At 44.3% G+C, this 21,989-nt stretch overlaps 1 protein-coding gene across 3 annotated transcripts; it reads left to right on the top strand.

The window, feature by feature from the left end:
• Positions 1-11,569: 11,569 nt before the first annotated feature.
• On the top strand, positions 11,570-21,043 carry LOC106612609 (homeobox protein meis3-B). 3 transcript variants are annotated; one of them, XM_014213935.3, is made up of 13 exons: positions 11,570-11,853; positions 12,291-12,382; positions 15,900-16,039; positions 16,257-16,431; positions 16,626-16,676; positions 16,872-16,922; positions 17,174-17,323; positions 17,549-17,657; positions 17,869-18,014; positions 18,646-18,722; positions 19,051-19,109; positions 19,280-19,366; positions 19,642-21,043. In XM_014213935.3, the coding sequence occupies exons 2-13, from the start codon at positions 12,371-12,373 to the stop codon at positions 19,830-19,832; spliced, it is 1,248 nt and encodes a 415-aa protein (XP_014069410.1). In that variant the 5' UTR covers positions 11,570-11,853; positions 12,291-12,370; the 3' UTR covers positions 19,833-21,043. The 3 variants fall into 3 exon arrangements, with proteins under 3 accessions (XP_014069410.1, XP_082812357.1, XP_014069407.1); XM_082956231.1 differs by having other exon boundaries at positions 11,570-11,881; XM_014213932.3 differs by having other exon boundaries at positions 11,570-11,887.
• The last annotated feature ends 946 nt before the right edge of the window (positions 21,044-21,989 follow it).

Here is a 21,989-nt window from a genome sequence, read left to right as displayed (position 1 = left end):
AGCAAATAAAAACACTATTGTGTTTCAGTTTGTTTACATGCATGTTTGTGTGGTCTTCATGAATACATTAACAGAAACAATATATGTGCCTGTATATGTTGAGATATTTAGCACCATGTGTATCTTTGTGTGTGATTCATTATTTTGCACTGTGAGTATATCTGATCTGTAAGTGTGTGGATCCTGTCATGTGTGCATCCAAAAGAGTGTGTGTATGTGTCATTTTTTGTCTGCATCATTGAGGTGTGTGTGTCATTTTTTTGTCTGCATCATTGAGGTGTGTGTGTGTGTGTGTGTGAGTGTGTGTGTGTGTGTGTGTGGTGTGTGTGTGTGTGTGTGTGTGTGTGTGTGTGTGTTACGAGAGAGAGAGAGAGAGAGGTGAGCAAGAGCCAGTTGTCCCAAGGCCATCTGTTTCCCTGTGGGGTGGAGGGGTGGTGATGGTCCTGCTGCTCAGGCCTGCCCCTCGCTGATTGATGATCCCCAGGTCACGACCTCCCACCACTGACCACCCTACAGAGAGAGCTCAAACACCCATGCACACAACTCCTATATTTGTTTATACACTACAGTTTATTTTCTAGTTTACTGGGACACACACACACATAATAACACACACACTCTCAAATGTACTATACTTCCATGCACACATATTCACATTCAAGCACACACATGGACCTGCTCCAGCTGTCACACAGCAGTCCATTTCCCACAGTACCCAGCCACATGGACCCTCTAAATGTGTACACATACAGTGTGGCTTCGATTCACTCACACACATATGCACACAATTTCCTTTGTGCTTGTCTCTCTCTGGTGGATGTTTTAATTATAGTTGTGTGGAATGATAAGGTCTTAACTACTTCACGGTTTGGGACTGGAGTGAGTAAACACAGTGAGTACACACAGTGAGTACACACAAGGACTGTTTGGCAAGCATATATTCTTATTCGAATGAAAGGCACACACATGTTCTCCAACACTGGACCAGAGAGAGAGAGAGAGAGAGATGATCACGTATTTCCCACAGATCAGAGAACCACAAAGAATTTGAAAACAAATCAAACATTGATAAACTCCCATATCTGTTAGGTGAAATACTGTCGTGTGCAGTAAAGGACAAGAAAAGGACAATCAGGACCACGTTGTGAATACAACCTATCTGTTTACTTATCTGTTCATACTTCAACTACTTGCACATTGTTACAAGACTGTACATAGCCAATAATATAACATTTGAAATATATTATTTTAAAACTTTAGTGAGTCATTTTTAATAATGTTTCCCTTGTTTATTTCCCTTTTGTTTATTGCCTATTCCATTTGCTTTGGCAATGTAAAGAGAGAGAGAGAGAGAGAGAGAGAGAGAGAGAGAGAGAGAGAGAGAGAGAGAGAGAGAGAGGCCAACCTTCTGAGATACTCGTACATAATAACATTACTATATCACATTCTATACGTCTACACTAGTATAGGCCTACAGCAGATATGATAACACTGTGCTTTTAGGCCTTCTGACCAACGAACCCCATATCTGTTACGTTATGTATTTATTATGCACACCGACACACACACACAAACACAATCAGCAAGCACTGACAGAGCGACAGGGAATGCTTTTTCTCTCTCTCTCACCTTCTCATTCCCTCCCTCCGCTCCGCTCCTGTCCTCTCCCTCCCCCTTTCCTGTCCTCTCCCTCCCCCCTCTCCTGTCCTCTCCCTCCCCCTCTCCTGTCCTCCCCCTCCCCCTCTCCTGTCCTCTCCCTCTCCTGTCCTCTCCCTCCCCCTCTCCTGTCCTCTCCCTCCCCCTCTCCTGTCCTCTCCCTCCCCCTCTCCTGTCCTCTCCCTCCCTCTTCTCCTGTCCTCTCCCTCCTTCCTCTCCTGTCCTCTCCCTCCTCCTCTCCTGTCCTCTCCCTCCCACCTCTCCTGTCCTCTCCCTCCTCCTCTCCTGCCCTCCCTGCCTCCCTCCCCCTCTCCTGTCCTCTCCCTCCCTCCTCTCCTGTTCTCTCCCTCCTCCTCTCCTGTCCTTTCCTGTTCTCTCCTGTCCTCTCCCTCCTCCTCTCCTGTCCTCTCCCTCCTCCTCTCCTGTCCTCTCCCTCCCTCCTCTCCTGTCCTCTCCCTCCCTCCCTCCTCTCCTGTTCTCTCCCTCCTCCTCTCCTGTCCTCTCCCTCCTCCTCTCCTGTCCTCTCCCTCCCTCCTCTCCTGTTCTCTCCCTCCTCCTCTCCTCTCCCTCCTCCTCTCCTGTCCTCTCCCTCCTCCTCTCCTGTCCTCTCCCTCCTCCTCTCCTGTTCTCTCCCTCCTCCTCTCCTGTCCTTTCCTGTTCTCTCCTGTTCTCTCCCTCCTCCTCTCCTGTTCTCTCCCTCCTCCTCTCCTGTCCTCTCCCTCCTCCTCTCCTGTCCTCTCCCTCCTCCTCTCCTGTTCTCTCCCTCCTCCTCTCCTGTTCTCTCCCACCTCCTCTCCTGTCCTCTCCCTCCTCCTCTCCTGTCCTCTCCCTCCTCCTCTCCTGTCCTCTCCCTCCTCCTCCCCTGTCTTCTTGATCAATGAGTAAGTTCCAGAGCCACTACTGTTAATCAGAGCCTATCGGCTATCTGTCTCCCACAACAACCAATCACAGCAGCCCGACAGCTGGCGCATGACAAATGGAGCTGGGGGGAGGAGGGTAGGAGGGGGGGGGGGGCACTTTATCTGATCTTAGTCAGGTCACAGCACATCTGCGCTTACAGTTGATTCAAGATGATGATTGAAAAAAGCACACAATAATATACACACAAGTGCAGGGACAAGTGCACGCTCAACCACCTTTAAGAGCGCGCACAACCACACACATGCACACACATGCATGCACGCACTAGGACACAAACAAAGGGACACAGCACACACATTAGCTCACATACATTCGGTGCTTGCACATAGGAACATCCGTGTATGTAGCCGTAAAGGGACGTTTACTAGTTTGCTTGTTTGCATTCCACTGCATTCTCTAGTGCTGTACTTGAAAAATGAATCTGTCACTTGAGGAAGAACTGATCAATGATTCCATGTTCAGCTTGTCCGTTGTTAGGAGTAAACAAACCATGGTCTGTTTCCATGCTGACAGTTCTGAAAACATTCTCAAACAAACACAGACAGATAGACAGCCCCCACCCCACCCCCCCACACACACAAATATATACACACATATATACACACACACATACACTCCCTTCTTTGCCTATGGGCTCCCTAATGCGCAGGAGGGCCAATGGGGAGAGCACTCTCTAATTGACTCTGCTTTGTGTACAGTTTTGTTCCTGTTCTCTTGACTGTCTGTGTTGTTACTGAACCTCCAGTCTCCACTCCGCTGCACCGTAGAACTACACAATGGCTGTTTCCTGATAATATCTCTTGACTGTCTGTGTTGTTACTGAACCTCCAGTCTCCACTCCGCTGCACCGTAGAACTACACAATGGCTGTTTCCTGATAATGTCTCCTGAAGTGTACACACGTTCACTACTTCTCACAAATCTAAAGGCATTGGATTGGTCGAGGCATGGGTTAGAGGGTTTTCACCATATTTCTATATTCCAGTCATTTTCTTTCAAATCAGTGAAGGAATGTGAACAAGTGCACACTTTGGGAGGAAGGAGAGAGGTGTCCCACTATCAATGGAACCAACAGTCACTCTTGTAAGCACAACTGTAAACAGTATGATCTACCGGCTGGTTCTGCTATAGCCTCCGTCCTCACACCTGAGCCTTGATCAAAACAAATAAATGTTTTCTTTGCATCATGACCCATCGCCAAAGATCCATTCAGATATTATTGTTAAGATCAGATTGCATCTCTTGCCATTACTTACATTTCTAGCCTGGGTTATCATGGCTCTGGGAGATCTTAATGTGTGACGCAGACCAGGTTCCCGTCAGATTTATGGACCTCTTGACTTCCCTTCTCTCCTTTGCCCCTCTCTTTCTTCTCCCCACATCTGTCCATCTATCATTCCCATGGCCAATGGAAGAGAATTAATCCCTCCATCCCATACCTCACTATCCTGGACAGATGAGAATGTGGAGGAGGGGAGAGAGAGGAGAGGCTTGGATTAGCTTTCATAATATTTCTCTAACATTGAGGGGGAAAACGAGTCAAATTACACATAATATATGCAGGGTTATCGTTCACTTCTCTTAAGGTGGTCGCTTCTTTGATACCACCAACAGGTGTGTATTGGTGTGTGCAGGCCACGGGCCATAGCATAATGTGTGGTGGCGTGATGTGAGTGTGTTTGTGTATGCATGTGTGTGTTTTGCACATGTGTGTACTGGGTATCTGAAACATGAAGGTGCACAGTACTACCAAGGTACATTCAATTATCTCAATTAAAAATGTTTCCCTTCATACCAAACAAATGACATTCTCAACGCTTCGTCTCCTGACCTGGACATTTTTTTTTCAAGTTGTTATTTTTAGACAACAGCACACATCCACATAACAACATAGAGTATCTGATGCAACCCTGTTAAAGCAGCCAGACACACACTGGCACACAAACACCCGGAATTCAATACGAAATTCAATAACCTCAAGACAATCAATTAGTTAATGAGGACATTTAATTACTGCAGTACTGGAGGGCGTCTTTTCATGTAATTGTTTGGGGGAAGGACGGAGAAAAAGAACGGTATGAAACCTTTAACCAATAGTCAAGGCACTGTATTGGCCAGTCCTCATCTCTTCCATCCTCACTCCCCCTCCACCCACCTCACTCAAGGCCCAGCCTCCTTCCCCAGCCTTCACCGAGCAGTGACAGGTAGATTAAAGGGCGTGATAGATGTCCCTCTCTCTATCTCCCTCTCTCCATCTCCTCCCTCCCTCGCTCCCGCTCGCTCTCCCTCCATCTATCACTGGACCTGCTGTAATTGCGGCTGCGTCGAGCTGGCACTGCAAGCCTCCATCCATCTCCTTAATAACAAACAGTCATGGAAACGGATGGGGCTCCAGCCCAGACTTAATCTCCATCTATAAGGAGAGTGGAGGAGGGAGGGAGAGAGAGAGGGAACTAGGGAGAGAAACAGGGGGAGAAAATGAGATAATGGCGAAAGGCAGTGATGACTTCTCCAAACGAAGAGAAACATGAAATGATGGAGGGATGGAGAGGAGGAGAGTAGGGCTTGAGTGGGAGAGAGAGGGGTTAAGTGTAGTGAATGAAGTACAGTCTCAAACCAGGTGGAGACAGAAATGCAGACAGGCTGAGAGAGAATAAGTTCACAGACAATACTGTACTGTAAGAACATGGTGATGAAAATGGGCTGGTAGGATGAGAGAGAGAGAGAGAGAGAGAGAGAGAGAGAGAGAGAGAGAGAGAGAGAGAGAGAGAGAGAGAGAGAGAGAGAGAGAGAGAGAGAGAGAGAGAGAGAGAGAGAGAGAGAGAGAGCGAGAGAGCGAGAGAGAGAGCGAGAGAGAGAGAGAGAGAGAGAGAATTTATGTCCATGCGGCCAGACAACCCAGAAACCGGAGAGGCACACGCTCATAAAAAAGCACTCTGCCACTCCCCTCCGTGCTTTTACCCCTCTCTCTCCCACCTCTTACCCCCTTCTCCCCTTTGGAGAGTGCCGCTCCTTGACTGGCGGGTCACCCCATTCAGATGTTCCCTCTGGACCATGGGTAACCCAGGGTCAAGGCAACCATATTCCCTTTATGGCGGAGTCAACCATGTCAACTAGCCTGGGTGGCCAAGGTTACCAAACCAAGGGCAACCGCTAGTGTTTATCCCATTGGCTCTCTCTTCCACAGGCAACTTTGATGGGGCTGGGGGCCCCACCAAAAATCTGATCTCATCATGAAGAGCCACAGTGGCTTGCGGGTCTGCATACTGGGTCTGCAAACTGCTCTTAAATGCAAGTAAAACTAAATGCATGCTCTTCAACCGATCGCTGCCCAAACAAAGCATCCTTCCCGCCTGTCTAGCATCACTACTCTGGACGGTTCTGACTTAGCATATGTGGACAACTACAAATACCTAGGTGTCTGGTTAGACTGTAAACTCTCCTTCCAGACTCACATTAAGCATCTCCAAACCAAAATTAAATCAAGATCCTGCTTCCTATTTCGCAAACAAAGCATCCTTCACTCATGCTGCCAAACATGCCCTCGTAAAACTGACTATCTTACCGATCCTTGACTTCGGCGATGTCATTTACAAAATAGCCTCCAACACTCTACTCAGCAAATTGGATGTAGTCTGTCACAGTGCCATCCGTTTTGTCACCAAAGCCCCATATACTACCCACCACTGTGACCTGTATGTTCTAGTTGGCTGGCACTCGAATCATATTCATCGCCAAACCCACTGACTACAGGTCATCTATAAGTCTTTGCTAGGTAAAGCCCCGCCTTATCTCAGCTCACTGGTCACCATAGCAGCACCCACCCGTAGCACGCGCTCCAGCAGGTATATTTCACTGGTCACCCCCAAAGCCAACTCCTCTTTGGCCGCCTTTCCTTCCAGTTCTCGCTGCCAATGACTGGAACGAATTGCAAAAATCACTGAAGCTGGAGTCTTACATTTCCCTCACTAACTTCAAGCATCAGCTGTCAGAGCAGCTTGCTGATCATTGCCCCTGTACACAGCCAATCTGTAAATAGCCCATCCAACTACCTCATTCTCATATTGTTTTTTATTTTGTTGTTCCTTTGCACCCCAGTATCTCTACTTGCATATTCATCTTCTGCGGATCTATCACTCCAGTGTTTAATTGTTAAATTGTAATTATTTCGCCACTATGGCCTATTTATTGCCTTACCTCCCTAATCTTACTACATTTGCACACACTGTATATAGATTTTTCTATTGTGTTATTGACTGTACATTTGTTTATCCCATGTGTAACTCTGTGTTGTTTATGTCGCACTGCTTTGCTTTATCTTGGCCAGGTCGCAGTTGTAAATGAGGACATGTTCTCAACTGGCCTACCTGGTTAAATAAAGGTTAAATAAAAATGAAAACATTAAAAAGATATCCACATCCAGACCCACACATGCAGTCAGAGTCGGCCCTAGCGTTTTGGGGGCCCTAAGCAAACATTTCAGCGGCACCCCTCTTGACAGCAGACAATAAATGTTTTAGAGTTCATTCCTGCACTTTTTGCCATGGGAAGTTGATAAAATGTAGCAGTTTAAAGCAAACTTGCTTTAACACAGCAAGTTTGCTGTAATTCTACACATTTTGCACTTGGAAGTAGAGAACATTTTGCAGTGTTAAAGCAAGTTTGCTGTAATTCTACACATTTTTCCAGGGGGCGGAGAGAAGATTTTGCTATTTTATAACTAATTTCCTGCAATTCTACACATTTTGCCATAGGGTGGAGAGAAATGTTTGCTGTTTTTAATATGATATCTGAGTGAGAGTGACTAACAAAATCAATGGTGGCGTCCCCGGTCGGTAATTCAACCATGATTACTGCAGGTTAAGACAGCTGGCTATACTAGCTTACTTAAAACTGCTGATGCACAACCAAATGTTGATATTGCACCTTGTGTATTCTACTATTCTAACTCAACAGTAATTTATTCTAAATCTGCGGGCCTACAAAAGGGCGGCCGCCGCCAGTTGCACATCCCTGGTCTATGTTGTCATGTTCCCTAACGACTAGATCACTATACATCTGATATTTCCTAATGTATATATGTGCACCTGTGCTATCTATGTGATCTAGAAGCAATGATAATATCTATATAAACACTCAAAGTGAAGGCTATGCAATATAACTCATGACTATATGGACCACAGAAGTTTTGTATTGCCATGAATGTAGAGGGAGAGAGTCCAGCTAGAGATAGGCCTAGTGTTGATAATGAGGAGATGCTGAGTGTTTCTGCCTTTGGATACAGTAGGTGTGTATTCATTAGTGCCCATTGCAGTAGACTTTAGCGAAATGTTTTGTAACGGAAAAGGGTTTGCAACGAAAACAAGAGTTTCTTATTGGACAAGTTCAGGTTAGTCCCACCCTGTTTGCTTCCGTTTGGTTCCTAGTGAATACACCACAGTAGATTGTGGACGAGGATATCTCTCTATGGGCTGGCTGATGTACAGGTCCAGTAGGGGCGGATAGTTTGCACAATGTCCCTATAAAGCCATTCGATCATGTTGAGCATGTCGATATTTGGTTAAGAAACAATTCTCAAATTACAAAAATAGACAGATGCACATTGACATGCAAACCGGTACACATACACACCCAAGCACACACACACCCAAGCACACACACACACACACACACACACACACACACACACACACACACACACACACACACACACACACACACACACACACACACACACACACACACACACACACACACACACACACACACACACACACACTCTTGTATAACGGACTTTGTGGGGACACACAATTCAGTCCCATTCAAAATCCTATTAACCCTAAACCTAACCCTAGCTCCCAGCAAGTATAGTTAAACACATCCACCTTTTTCATTATCTCCTGTTGTTGTTTCCTGCTCAGCCTCTCTCTGCTCCTTAGCCTTGGGCAATGCCTGCAGTAAGCATTGCTTTGAATCACGAGCACCTTGACATTGACCCCCCCCACAAACACACACACACACACAGCAGCAGCCGCTCCAACCCTGACAGAGCCTGACAAACAACTGCAGCAGCCTTGCCATATAGGCTACTCAGAACTATTTCTTCTAACATCCTCTCCATACACTGAAAATATTGTGTATATAGTGTGACGTCCTTAGTACACCAGCATCCTTGTCAAAAGAGTCCGACCTTTTGCCTGAATTGTATAAGTTGGTTGAACTTAATCTTTGTTCACACTGCAGGCCTTGATGCTCAAATCAGTTTTGTTTTTCAAATCTGTTCTGGAATACTGACTGTCCAAACAGCAAGTTGCAAGTGATCAAATCGGATGTGTGTGTGTTCAGACAGCAGTCATTTGCTGACATGGCTACGCTGGTTGTCATAGTAACGACGGTTGTATGCGCAGTGGTGTAGGCCGATTGGTGGTGGTGCTCATGCTTCCTATCACTCAGAAGTTATGTAGCAAGTTAAGGTGACAACAATGCCTGTCCATGGACATTTCCCTGTTGCTTTGCATGTTCAAAATCGTAGTGTAAGAACACCTTTTAAAGCCTCAAAGGATAAGACGATCCAGCTTTCAAAATGAGTCGTTTTTGGCTAACCACAGCAGTCAACTAGCTAGCTAGCTGTTTAACTTTCTAGCACATTAACTCATTTGTTTGTAAACAATTAACAAGGTAGTTAGCTACCACATGTTCTTGTCAAAACAGTCAACAGAGTAGCTAGCAAGAAACAAAATATGCAAAATAACAGTCTAAAAACCTCGAGGGCAAATAAATCAGATTTGATTGTTCAGACACAAGTCACATGGCCAGGAATCAGATTTGTATCTGATTACAAACTACCTACGAAGGTGGTTTGTTATGTGTATTGAAATATCAGATTCCATGTGCTTTTTGGCTGTTTGGCTTTTTGGCTGCAGGGAAAATGACAGATTTCATCACATATGCAAAAAAATTGGATTTGAGTCACTTCAAACTGACAGTGTGAACAAGGTTTAAGAGATGCTAGGTTGAGGGTATAAATGGGCAATCAGCAATTGCTACATCAATTTTTTGACTTTTAAATTAATTATATATAGGCTACCAGTGATTATTGAATAATATCTTATACATGCCTCATGGCCTGAGTTCAACTGTTGCACCCCAACAGAACCCCAAATATCTATATATTTTTTACTCCATTGTTTGTAAACAATATAATTGTAAACAAACACTGTATTGCCTCAAAACATGGCTAGAACTATCATTTAGTTCTCATGGTTGGTCAGTCCTTCGCATCCATAGCTATGTCTATGAAATTAAGAGTGGCTACATTTCATCAGCCCCATTTCTCAGCTGTAGACCAAATCAGTGGCAGGGTGGACACGTTGTTGTTGTTTTAACTGCAGATTCCCCATTTAAGTCCTGAGGCTTTACCTCTAAAGTCACTGCATTAGTGTCAGAAATGGGATGACATGGACTTCATTGATGCACAAGGGTGTGCTTCCCGAAGGATAGTGGCACATCCCATCAACACCAGCAACCTCATCAAGATGTTTGGATCTTGCACAATAATGGCTTGGATGTTGGACTGACAAAGATAAGGTCATAAAGAAAAAATGAAGAAAAAAGCCAAACACAAAACAATCAGAATAGGACTGCGTCCCTGTTAATCAATTAGAAATATCCTATTAGGCCGTCTACTTTCCTGTCCGTTCACATTTTTCATTGATGCTATGGATTCGATGTTAGAGGGGTCTAAAGGCTATGATCATCGTCATGGGAATTAACCTCCCGCCGTGTTAAAAGGCCACAGGTTCGTTGATGTTACGGTGCTCGCTGGCTGCACACCAAATCACGCCCGACGCCGCCCGCGGTGAAGACTTGCCCCGGCCCATGTGGCCGCAACCGCGCTGCCGATTGAAGTTCGGCCGCCTGTTGGTCCCTCGCCGCGTGAGAGGGGAAAGAGAACCGTTTTGAATAATTATTATGTTACTTAAGAGTAATTTACAACACAGGACGAGGTCCACAGAGCTGTGGAAGTTTTCCCTCCAGTTAGAATGAGAAGAAAGGTAGCCTGGTTTTTACACATCTTCAGAACAACAAAATGGCCTGCTGTTCCAAGCAAAGTGGGTACATTTGGGCAGTTTAATGGAGAATTGAATTGAATTTATTTTGGGTAACAGATATATACAACAACATGTACAATGTGGACCCAGAGGATACCACTTGAAATTATTAATTAAAACACTTGTTTCCAAAAGTGGTCCTCGATGGTAAAAACAATAACACATATAAGAAAGTTATATTACATTAAGTCAACAAAAACAAAAAGCACTAGTATAGTCATTATCAGACAATAAATGTATTGTCATAGGCCTTCACTATTGAACATTATTTATGACCTGATTTGCCATCCTAAAATAATGTTATCATGCGTAAAACTATAGGATATCTTGCGTAGAACCAATGTATGAGACATTTAGTAGCCTCTTCTATAATGACTTACTGTATATGTTACCAAAATGCACTGGGATGGATTGTTCCAGGGTTGTTGAATTAACGTGGCTATACAGAAATGTATCTGAATTCTGAATTGTGCGGCCAATAACCAACATGTCAATAGCCTATCAGAAAGAATCATCAGCATTTTCTGTGAATTTTACTTAATTTGACATGCTACTAAAAACAACAAATGCAGTTACTGAGAGTTGGGATACTCCAGATGCTTGAGGCAAGTGTTGGAAACAATAGTAACATTATTTCCGGTACCAGTAACTCATTAATAAATGAGCGCACTATCCTGCAGATTATGGAATATGACGAAAAAGCTGTGTTCGACTTCAAATCTTCGAGTTTTCAGACATTATCTTGTCATGGCTCAGCAGCCGTGAACGGGAGCGAATAAACTGTGCTAATGCATGCTACGTGAGTGTAGTGCGTGCCATTGGAATAAAACGAGGGGATCCTGCGTTTGTAATGCGCGAGTGTGTGTGAAAAGAAGGTGGGGGTGAGAGACCCCGTCGTGTTTTGACCCCCCAAACAACTCCCGACCACCATCTCTCCCCACATAGTCTCTGCCTCTCTCAATGTTTAAAGCAACATCACTCAAGTCGCTGTGACATTTTCCAGCCTGCCGCGACAGTCCATGGACAGCGAGAACGGCCAAAAAGGACGCTATTTCTCCTCACCAAGCATCTCGCCTGCGAGCCGGACCCAAAAACATAACGTGCGGACCTACCACAACGCTCTCGAAACCGAAGCCCATGCAGGATATCTCGAGCACGGCCTGAGAGTGACTATAGCTTATACGTCAAATCTAGGTTTCGGTGGGATATTTTATAGAATCATATTTTTCTAAAATAGTGTATTGAATTTCTGTAATCTTTGATGCCTGTATGTAACAGCCTAATGGTTTATATGTTCTTATCAGTGATATATATTGAATACACATCGCATTTATGGTCGTGGACCTCTAAGTTTGGATCATAAAGCTGCTTGCTTGCAATAAAAGTAACGATTCGATTTACTTCGGAAATATATGTAGCCTATTGTAGCCCATAGTAGCGTCGGCTATTGGTGTAGCCTAATTATGATGTACACTCTGGTTCAGCTGTTCATTTTTTCTAACCAAACCCCTTGTAAATAATGATGAGATTTAAGTGTTTGATGCTTCAACTGTTATAATTCCGCCTCTATTAGCTTATTAAAGAGCGCATTATTTTTCATCAGATCTTCTGGATACAGAACGCCTGCGCTGGACAGCGGGTCTGGTCTCATCCTTCCCGGAGTAGGATTGGCTTCCGTGTCGCATGGATAAGAGGGTAGGATGGCTGTTTACTCTATTCTACTGCATCCTTTACACTCACTCATCATGTGTAGTATCGCGGTAGTCTGTATCATTCTCTCCAGTTAATAATCTTGCTAGTTTGGTTATTATGTAGCATTTTGCCTCTTTGCTCGGTCCTTACGCGTTGACGTAGCGCCCCTCGCTGCCTGTCTACCCTCTCCCTCCCTGTCCTCCCTCGCGTAGGCCACAGCTCCCAGCTATACAGGGCCAATGTAGGCAGCAGCAATATGTCAAGGAGTTCACGTCAAGGTATTAAGGAATAACCTTATTGACATAATTGTGCATGTTCTAAATATTCCTAAATAGACTGACCTGACCTAAATCATTAGGGTCGTGTTGATATAATGTCAAGTAGCCTAGTTTGAAATGTGGAAATAGCCTATACATTTCATATAGGCTACATAGTGGCCTATACATTTCATATATTATCTTGCTTATAAATTAGCTGTTGACTTTTATATTTCAATATAGGGTCGCGTAGAAGAGAACAACTGTCAGAATGATTCTTCTCATTGTTTTACAAGGGCTTTAGGACCATAAACATATAATCAAACCAAATCAAATTGTATGAGTCACATGCGCCGAATACAACAGGTACATTTTACCTTACAGTGAAATGCTTACATACGAGCCTCTAACCAACAATGCCGTTTAAAAATAAATACGAGTAAGAATAAGAAATTAAAGTAACAATTAAAGAGCAGCAGTAAAATAACAATAAAGAGACTATACACAGGGGGGTACCGGTACAGAGTCAATGTGCGGGGCACGGGTTAGTTAAGGTAATATGTACATGTAGGTAGAGTTATTAAAGTGACTATGTATAGATGATAACAACAGAGAGTAGCAGCGGTGTAAAAGAGGAGGGGGACAATGCAAATAGTCTGGGTAGCCATTTGATTAGATGTTCAGGAGTCTTATGGTCTATATAGCTCTTATATAGGGTGTAAAAACTCTCTCTTGATAACCATAAACCTTTATCTGGGTTTCAATATGTATAGTGTAATTTTTGAAATACAGTCTATTTAAAACTGAGAATGTGTGTGTCCTGCTGGAATTAATAGTCGATTATTGGACTAATAAAAGTAGTTGTGAAAGTGGAAAGACATGATATGTCCATATACAGTATGAGGTGTAGTGAGTAGGTCGAGGAAAAAGAGAGACAGGTGAGGCAGACCAAGTCGCTAAGTAGGTCAACTCTTTTGCTATAGTGAGTCGGCGGCTCGCGGATCCCGTTGCTATGTGCACTGTGCTACTCTTTCCTATTCCTAAAGATAATTGCCATAGTAGGCTACTCATGACATTGTATCACACACACACATAACACACACACCACTAACCCGCTGAATATCTACCACATTTTAACTTGTCAAACTCCCATGCAGTGAACTGTTGCTCTTTTCGGTATCTGTCTTGATGTTTAATTCAAACGGAAAAAAGGTAATAGGTCAGATGTAGGCTATTTGTTATCTGTGTTGTAATAACACGTTCGGCTTGCAGTTGAGTGAGGAAAGACATTTTGATGTCATATAGCCTGAGTGTCAACAGCTTCGGGTCGTGCAAATCAAAGTAGCTTTTCAGGATAGGATTTTTCGGTTTACTGTAATTAGGCCTACAGATGACAATTACGCAGTCGCTTTTCATTAACATTTTACATTTGATTTTCGTTATATTAGTCTAATTTAGTTAAGAATTTCGTAATTTACGCTAATTAAAGTCAACAAAACAGGTACTTTATTTGTCAAATTTGATTACAATTCAGACATAGGCTACTTTAGTTCACTGAAACAAGGCCAAGAAAGAGTATCAGTCAATTATCAATAATTAGCCTAATTCTGGTTATATGCACCAAAGGGAAGTGAATTTGATAAATTATATATGTTGTCCCATGTACTGTAAAATATACAGTTTATCCCACTCTTTACAATTGGTGGCACTTGCCTGTCATTCGAGCATATTGCTATTAGGCTACCTTCAACGGAAAGAAAATAGATCCGTTTGGAAACCTGTAGAGCTTTCTGTTTTTTGCATAGACTACCTACGTGTATTAGGCCTATATGTATACTAAATAGAAAACTATTGTCACAAACTCTATCACTTTTCATTGGAATAGGTGGGGTGTTGGGATAACGGAGGATACAAATGTACATTTACGCAGGTCTACCCATTGTTGCTTTTTATTTTGAACATAGGCTACTCGAATAAAATACATTGCATTTGTCTGACAAAATGTTGGACAAAAACATATTTTCTCCTTGAGAATAATGAAACTGTTGAATGGCTTTGGAAATACAGGCTAAAGGCGAATGTTTGCAAACTTTGTTTTTGCCAACAGGCAATCTGGTGGAAAGTGATTTGTATGTATTGAATATATTGCACATTGCAAGTTCAAACAAGGATTTGTATAGTTTCTTCTATCTGATTTATTAAGTAAAACAACTGCGAGAACAAAATATGAAGGATGCGCCTGCTGTTATATATCAATCCACTGGTCTGTGGTTAATGTCAGCGTTAATATTTATTATATATGTAATAGCCTATGTGGTAAAAAAAACATGTTCAACTTAGTTGCCGAGAAAATGAAATGATATAGCTTATGCCTATATATTCGTATAGAAAACTAAGCTCTCTCTTTGAACTATCATGATAAATATGAGGATTGCAGTTCATTCTAATCGTATTAACATTGTAAGTGTTTCTCACATTTGAAGCTCAGCCTCATGCCTTTTGGGACAATTTGAAGAATTCGTCATGTTGATTTCGATGCTTTGATCCGTTGACGCACAGCGGCTACAGTCGCACTGTAATCGGAGAGCTCCTGTAAAGAAAGGCGCGGAATCTGATATTGGCGATTGCGTTAATAGCGAGTATCCATGAAACAAAAGGTGGCCCGACAAAACCGCAGAGCAGGTGCACGCTGTGATCACGCAGCCATATGGGACTATGATTGGCCATACTTTAATCCAGGAGAAAAGCCTTGGAGACTGAAGTCAGCTACAGTTTAACACACATCAGCCCGGTGAGGTTGAGAGAGATATGAGACTGACAGAGTGTGTGAGAGATAGAGAGCGTAGGCTCATGTTTATGTATGAATCTCTGTGTGTTTGTTTATCTCATGTCAATTGTCCCAGTGTGGATGTCGCTTTTCCCTCTGAAAAACTGCTCAGCAAGGAGCCTCTAGTCAGAAAATTAGCTACGGCTTCGAAGTGATCTGCTTCCATATTCACAGGGGGCCTCATCTCCTAATTTCTCTCTCTCTCTTTCATTCTTGCTCTCTCTCTCTCACACACACACACACACACACACACACACACACACCACACACACACACACACACACACACACACACCACACACACACACACACACACACACACACACACACACCCCCCCCCCCCTCTTGCTCCACTTCTCTCCACAACAAAATGCAGATGATTAAAATACACCAGACACACATGTTCAGTCTGTTATGTCTCTCCCCCTGTTCCTCAGTATGAAGACCTGGTGCACTACTCAGGGTCAGAGGGCATGCCCGTGGGGGGGTATGGAGAGGCCATGAGGTCACTGCACCCCTCTCACTATGGCCACACTGTCCCAGATTCCCTCAAACACCACAGGGACCAGATCTATGGGTGAGCAGAAAATAACTAATTCACTGCAGTTTGTGTGTGTGTGTGTTTGTTAATTTCTTTTTCATTCTAACAGTATGCATGTACATTTACTATCAGTGTGCTCTGTGCCTATATACATTTGCTGGGATGTGTGTGTGTATTGTGTACATGCATGTGTGTGAAGACAGCGAGAGAGAGAGAGTGTGTGTGTGTGCCTACGTTAACTCTGTGTGCACAGTCATCCCCTGTTTCCATTGCTGGCCCTGGTGTTTGAGAAGTGTGAGCTGGCCACCTGCTCCCCGCGGGACGTCACATCCCACTCAGTCCCTCCCCACCTCCAAGGCCTGACCAATCACAGTGATGTATGCTCCTCAGACTCCTTCAACGATGACATCGCAGCCTTCGCCAAACAGGCGAGTTACATCTCTACGAGCCAATCAGAGAACAGCTGTGTACTGTATGTGGGATGTATCATAGTGACAAGGATTCATGATTAGATTAGATTTGAGATTAGAAGGTCAATAGTCACATGTACAGGGAAAATCTTAACCTCCAAGCTCCAACCATTATCCAAATGACCGTGGACGTCTTTCCTCGTGTGATTCAGATTCGCTCAGAGAAGCCCATTTTTTCTACAAATCCTGAACTGGACAACCTGGTATGAAAATAAATACACATGTGTATACTTTAACAGCAAAAGAACCAAATGCTTATAGCCTACATGTAGCGACACACAGTAACTTAGAAATCGATTAAGAATAACTCACACGCATGTTTTTCAGTCATAGTAATATTCTAGGCTACAATATGGAATAGCTGGTGTTCATAGCTACCAATCTGTTGTTCTCCTCAGATGATCCAGGCCATCCAGGTACTACGTTTCCACCTGTTGGAGCTGGAAAAGGTGTGCTTCTTCATTCATCTAAAATATAGTCTCTCTCTCGCTCTCTGCTCTCTGTCTCTGACTCTGTCTCTCTTTCTGTCTGTCTGTTGCTCTCGTTCTCTCTCTCTCCTCTTACCCTTTATGATTCAGACTAGTGACTGCTGAATGCAGGCAAACCAGATATGATCAGCTGTCACACACCTAAACCACACACTACTATACTATTTCCTGACACCATTTCTTCTCCCCATTCCTCGTCTTCTTTTCTCCAGGTTCATGACCTGTGTGATAACTTCTGCAATCGCTACATCACCTGCCTGAAGGGCAAGATGCCCACAGACCTGATTCTGGATGACAGGGAGGGCGGGTCCAAGTCTGACGTGGAGGATTTCACTGGCTCCTGCACTAGTCTGTCAGAGCAGGTAGGTGACACTTGAATGACGATTGGCTAGCGGATTTCACACTATATCTCTCTCTCAATATGTCTCTGAAAAAGACACCGATGAAGCCCTGTCAGGCAAAACACTTGTCCCTGAAGAGGGAATAAATGGTGCTTTCTTTGACTACAAATACTGAGTGCGGACCTTCTTCATTCTCCTGTTCATCTCAATATGTTTCTCTCTCTTTCCTTCCCTCGCTCTCTGTAGAATCAGTCGTGGTTGCGGGACCCAGATGACTGTGCGTCCACTCCACTAGGGACCCCTGGCATGTCGTGTGGCCTGCCTTCACACAGCACAGACAACTGCAGCGATACGGGTACCTCTAACACACTAACTCATACACACGCCTGCACAAACACACACTTGTCTTTTCAAACACTCACGCTAACAACATAATCGACATACACAAATAGACCTGACATCAACGCACGCACGCACGAGCGCGCACGCACGCACGCACGCACGCACGCACGCACACACACACACACGTACTGTGCTAATGCCATATCTCTATTGTCCTCTGGCAGGGGATGGTTTGGATGGGGGCTTGGCCTCCCCCAGTACGGGAGAGGAGGACGATACGGACCGAGACAGAAAGAACAGCAAGAAGAGGGGCATTTTCCCCAAACTGGCAACCAACATCATGAGGGCATGGCTCTTCCAGCATTTATCGGTGAGAAAAGAGAGACAGTAGAAAGAATAGTGAGAGAAGAATGAGATAAAAGCAGAGGGGAGCCGAGAGGAGAGGAACGAGGGAGAGGAGGAAGGGGATATTGTTCACATAATGCAAAAAAAGAAGTTGAAAATGGAATGAAATGACAGAGATAATGTGTGAAATAGAGGTTCAATATTGAATAGTTCTGAACAGAGAGAGAACAATTTATGGTGAATTGAAGTCATTCTGGTAATTAGCAGTTATATTAAAAAACTCTAGTCATTCTCATTAATTATGACTGTGTGTGTGAGTGAGTGAGTGAGTGAGTGAGTGAGTGAGTGAGTGAGTGAGTGAGTGAGTGAGTGAGAGAGAGTGAGAGAGAGATGAATTCAGATATAATGTCAGTCATTAGTATTCATCTAATGGTTGTAGAACTCCCATATTTATTTCATACATGCTTTGGGTTTTAAATTCTACATAGATACTTGTGGAGCCATTTGTGTGTGGTGTATGTATGAGCCAAAATTATACATTTGATGATTTTATGCAATGATAATCTATGCCAAAAGCAAAGGCTAGACATGCTCTTGCTGAATCTCAACCAGTTTGGCAAATACATAATGCCCTTGTTCTGAATGTCCCTTCCCAGCACCCATACCCCTCAGAGGAGCAGAAGAAGCAGCTGGCACAGGACACAGGCCTGACCATCCTGCAGGTCAACAACTGGTCAGTATCCCCCTGATCAATAACCAATGATCAGCTCTGTGTTTTACTACAGTACTGTGTCCCTTGTCGCCCGGACCTTAGCATGACCTCCACTGACCCCATCAATACTGATCAATCCATTATCACCCAGAGATCCATACTCCCTCTGTCCTAATGGGGATTGACGGTGAACCATGAAGGGGTTAAGTGGTTGTAAAAGTGAAAGGTTAATATTCCCAGAGTTAGTCCTTTTCTCCATTAACTGACTCTCCTTCCATTCAATTCTCCTCCTCTTTGTGTTCTCTGCTCCTATTCTCCCCCTTTTTCATATCCCCACCTTCCTCTCCAGGTTTATCAATGCAAGACGGAGAATAGTACAGCCCATGATTGACCACTCAAATCGCTCAGGTGATAATGACCACTGTATTCCCTCCTCTAATGTATTGTTACTGATGTATCTATACATTCCTAGGTTGTATTGATGCAATATGTGTGTATTTTGAATGCAGATGTGTGTAGCTGATCGATATGGACATTCAGGTTAGGTGAATAATGTGGGTGTGTGTTTGGTTGACCAGGTCAAGGTGGTCCTTACAGCCCAGAGGGAGCAGCACTGGGGGGCTATGGACTGGACGGCCAAGCCCACCTGGGTCTCAGGGCAGCAGGTAAGAGACAGAGATAAGAACGACTGGGTCATGTTCATTAGGCAACAAGGAGAAGAAAATGGACTGAAGCAGGGAGGCACTACCAGAACTCCAATAAGAAACGCTCTTTTCCATTTTCCCATTTGAAAAGGTTTTGCTATGGTGTGCCAGACTGAACATGACCCTAGTGTTTTTACCAATAATTTGGTGGACACGTTCGGTGGTATGTTGCTGTACAGTACCTCCTAATATAAATTCCTCTCTCTCTCGCTCTGTCTCTCTCTCCCCCTCCACAGGTCTTCAGGGGATGCCGTCTCTTCCTGGAGAGTACCCCGGGGCCCTGCTGTCCCAGTCTGGCTACCCCCACGCCGGCCCGTCCCTGCACCCCTACCCCGGCCCCCATCCCGCCATGCTGCTGCACCCGCCGCCCCACCCCCACCCCGCCGATCCCCTCATAGGCCAGGGCCTGGACATACACGCCCACTAACTGAGAAGGAAGGGTGTGAAGGAGAGTGGAGAGAGGAGAGGGGAGAGAGGAGAGGGGAGGGGAGAGAGGGGCCATCCTGGAGGAGATGGGGGCTCTCACACCCGCCACCCGCTAACTACGACAGCATGGTGTAGTCCAAATGTTTACATTCCCGCCGTAAGACACTGACTTCCACAGTCACTCAACCCACTCAAGCCATTGTCTGCAACATGCATACACTTCCCTTAACATACCACCGCTGGCCCCTCTTATACCATCAATAACATACTTACATTCTATCTCAGACGTAGACAAAGACACACACCACACTGAGCCCTTGAGTGTGAGCCAAGCCCACTTCAGGGTGGAAGAGGCGAGCGTCCTCAGCCCCTTCCCTCTCTACATACTCTATGGTGACAGTGAGCTGTCTGACACCCAGGATAGCGCCCCCTCTAGGAGCATAGAGGAACACCCCACACGGACCACTGACCAGCCAACTTGCCTCTCTCTCCCACCTGGCCTACTGGCCAACCAAACGGAAAGACACAGGTCAGACACACAGCTCCCGATCTGCCTGGGTCACCTTAACCTCCATAACTCTTATGACCTCACACAGCCCAGGCTTGAAGCGTTGTGATTGGACAGAACGCCAGTGATACACTCTAACCTCTATCCTCCACGCCCCAGGCCACACCCAGTCTTCCCACACCGACAACTGTCACACACACACCCACCTTATTTCATTTGACTTTTTTTAGATCTGTTTTTGTATTTATATGTGTCAGAGAGATGGGACCTGACAAAAGTCCTGTGAACGGTGATCTTCCAGGGTATCACTCTGCATGACTCTTGTACACTATGAATGAGCTCAATTTGTCTCTCTCAATTTGTTCAAGGACGTACCTTGGTTTGTTTAAATATGTTGGAATGAGTTGATCACTTACCTCCTTAAGATCCTGTCAGACATGAATAGTAGAGTTTACTGTGGGATCCACACCGTAAGCCAAACAGTGAACACGCACACGATCCTGTCGGACCATTTCATGGTCCATGTTATCTGCCGTTGTGTTTGAGGAGGACAGCCAAAGGACTTTACACATGCTGCATCTTCCTCAGTCCCTTATGGGTCTCTGATAAAATAATTTATTTCCAAATGTTGATGACAATAATTGATGATAACGATGTTACAGTTATGATTTTGCTTATAGTATTAAAACCTTTCTTTTGTAAAAGTGTGTGAATTACTTTTTCTTTGAGTTTGCCATCCAATTATTCGCTGTCAGATGTGAAAAGTCAACACAGTAATGAAATACACAAATCAGTATTAGGTAATCTTGAAAATATTCACATTTTCTTCCTGGTACAATCACATGTCATTAGTATATGCTAATTGGCTAATTTTCAATTGATGTATGCTGCAGTTTTGTACGCACTTTTCTTATTTATCTCTACTAGCCTAGCATCTTCCCTGACCTCTCTCCCTTAGTTTAGCTCTTTGTTAATTTTTTACTCCGTCTTTCCACATTCCTTCCTCATTCACTTTATACCTCCTCCCATCTGCAGGGCCATGTGCAACAAGGTTCAAATCCATGCCAAAGTGATTACTCATTAAATGTCAAACACAATTCAAAAGCATTTGGCCTGGCCTAAACCCTCCTCCTCCACCCGGCCATCCATTCAATCCCCACCTCACCCCTGTCCTGTGATAGATGCAGCCTGCAGCAGGGGTCAGAGTTCATACAAGGGTCAACAGGAAATGGCCTGGCTTTATGACCCTCAGGGCTAACTCCAAGTCCCACCACATATTTTCCTGTCCACACACGCATACGCCTTGACCATCTTGACACTCTCTCTTTTTTTGTGTGTAACCCTTGCCATGCTAGTCCTGTCCCAGCTATAAATGTAGTCCCCAATCCATGGACACACAGTTGGTTCATAATTTGTTGCACTGCAGGTCCATTGTTTACATCGAGCTTCCTGAACATATGTAAGAGTTCATTTATGAATGTGTTCCTCTTGCTTATTATCTATGTAAAGTGACTTTGGAGCTGGAAAAGCACTTACAATTATTATTTAAACACCATAGTCCCATAGAGAACATAAGTGACTGTATGATAGTCTGAAGGAGATCTCAGACCCAACAACAAACAGACAGACAGCAGGAGTGAGATGCTATTC

The sequence above is a fragment of the Salmo salar genome, chromosome 09 (genome assembly GCF_965601325.2).
Source record: "Salmo salar chromosome 09, fSalSal1, whole genome shotgun sequence".
Classification (NCBI taxonomy): Eukaryota; Metazoa; Chordata; class Actinopteri; order Salmoniformes; family Salmonidae; genus Salmo; species Salmo salar.
Note: the sequence above shows the minus strand (reverse complement) of the source record. Positions and strands in the feature narration are given on the sequence as shown.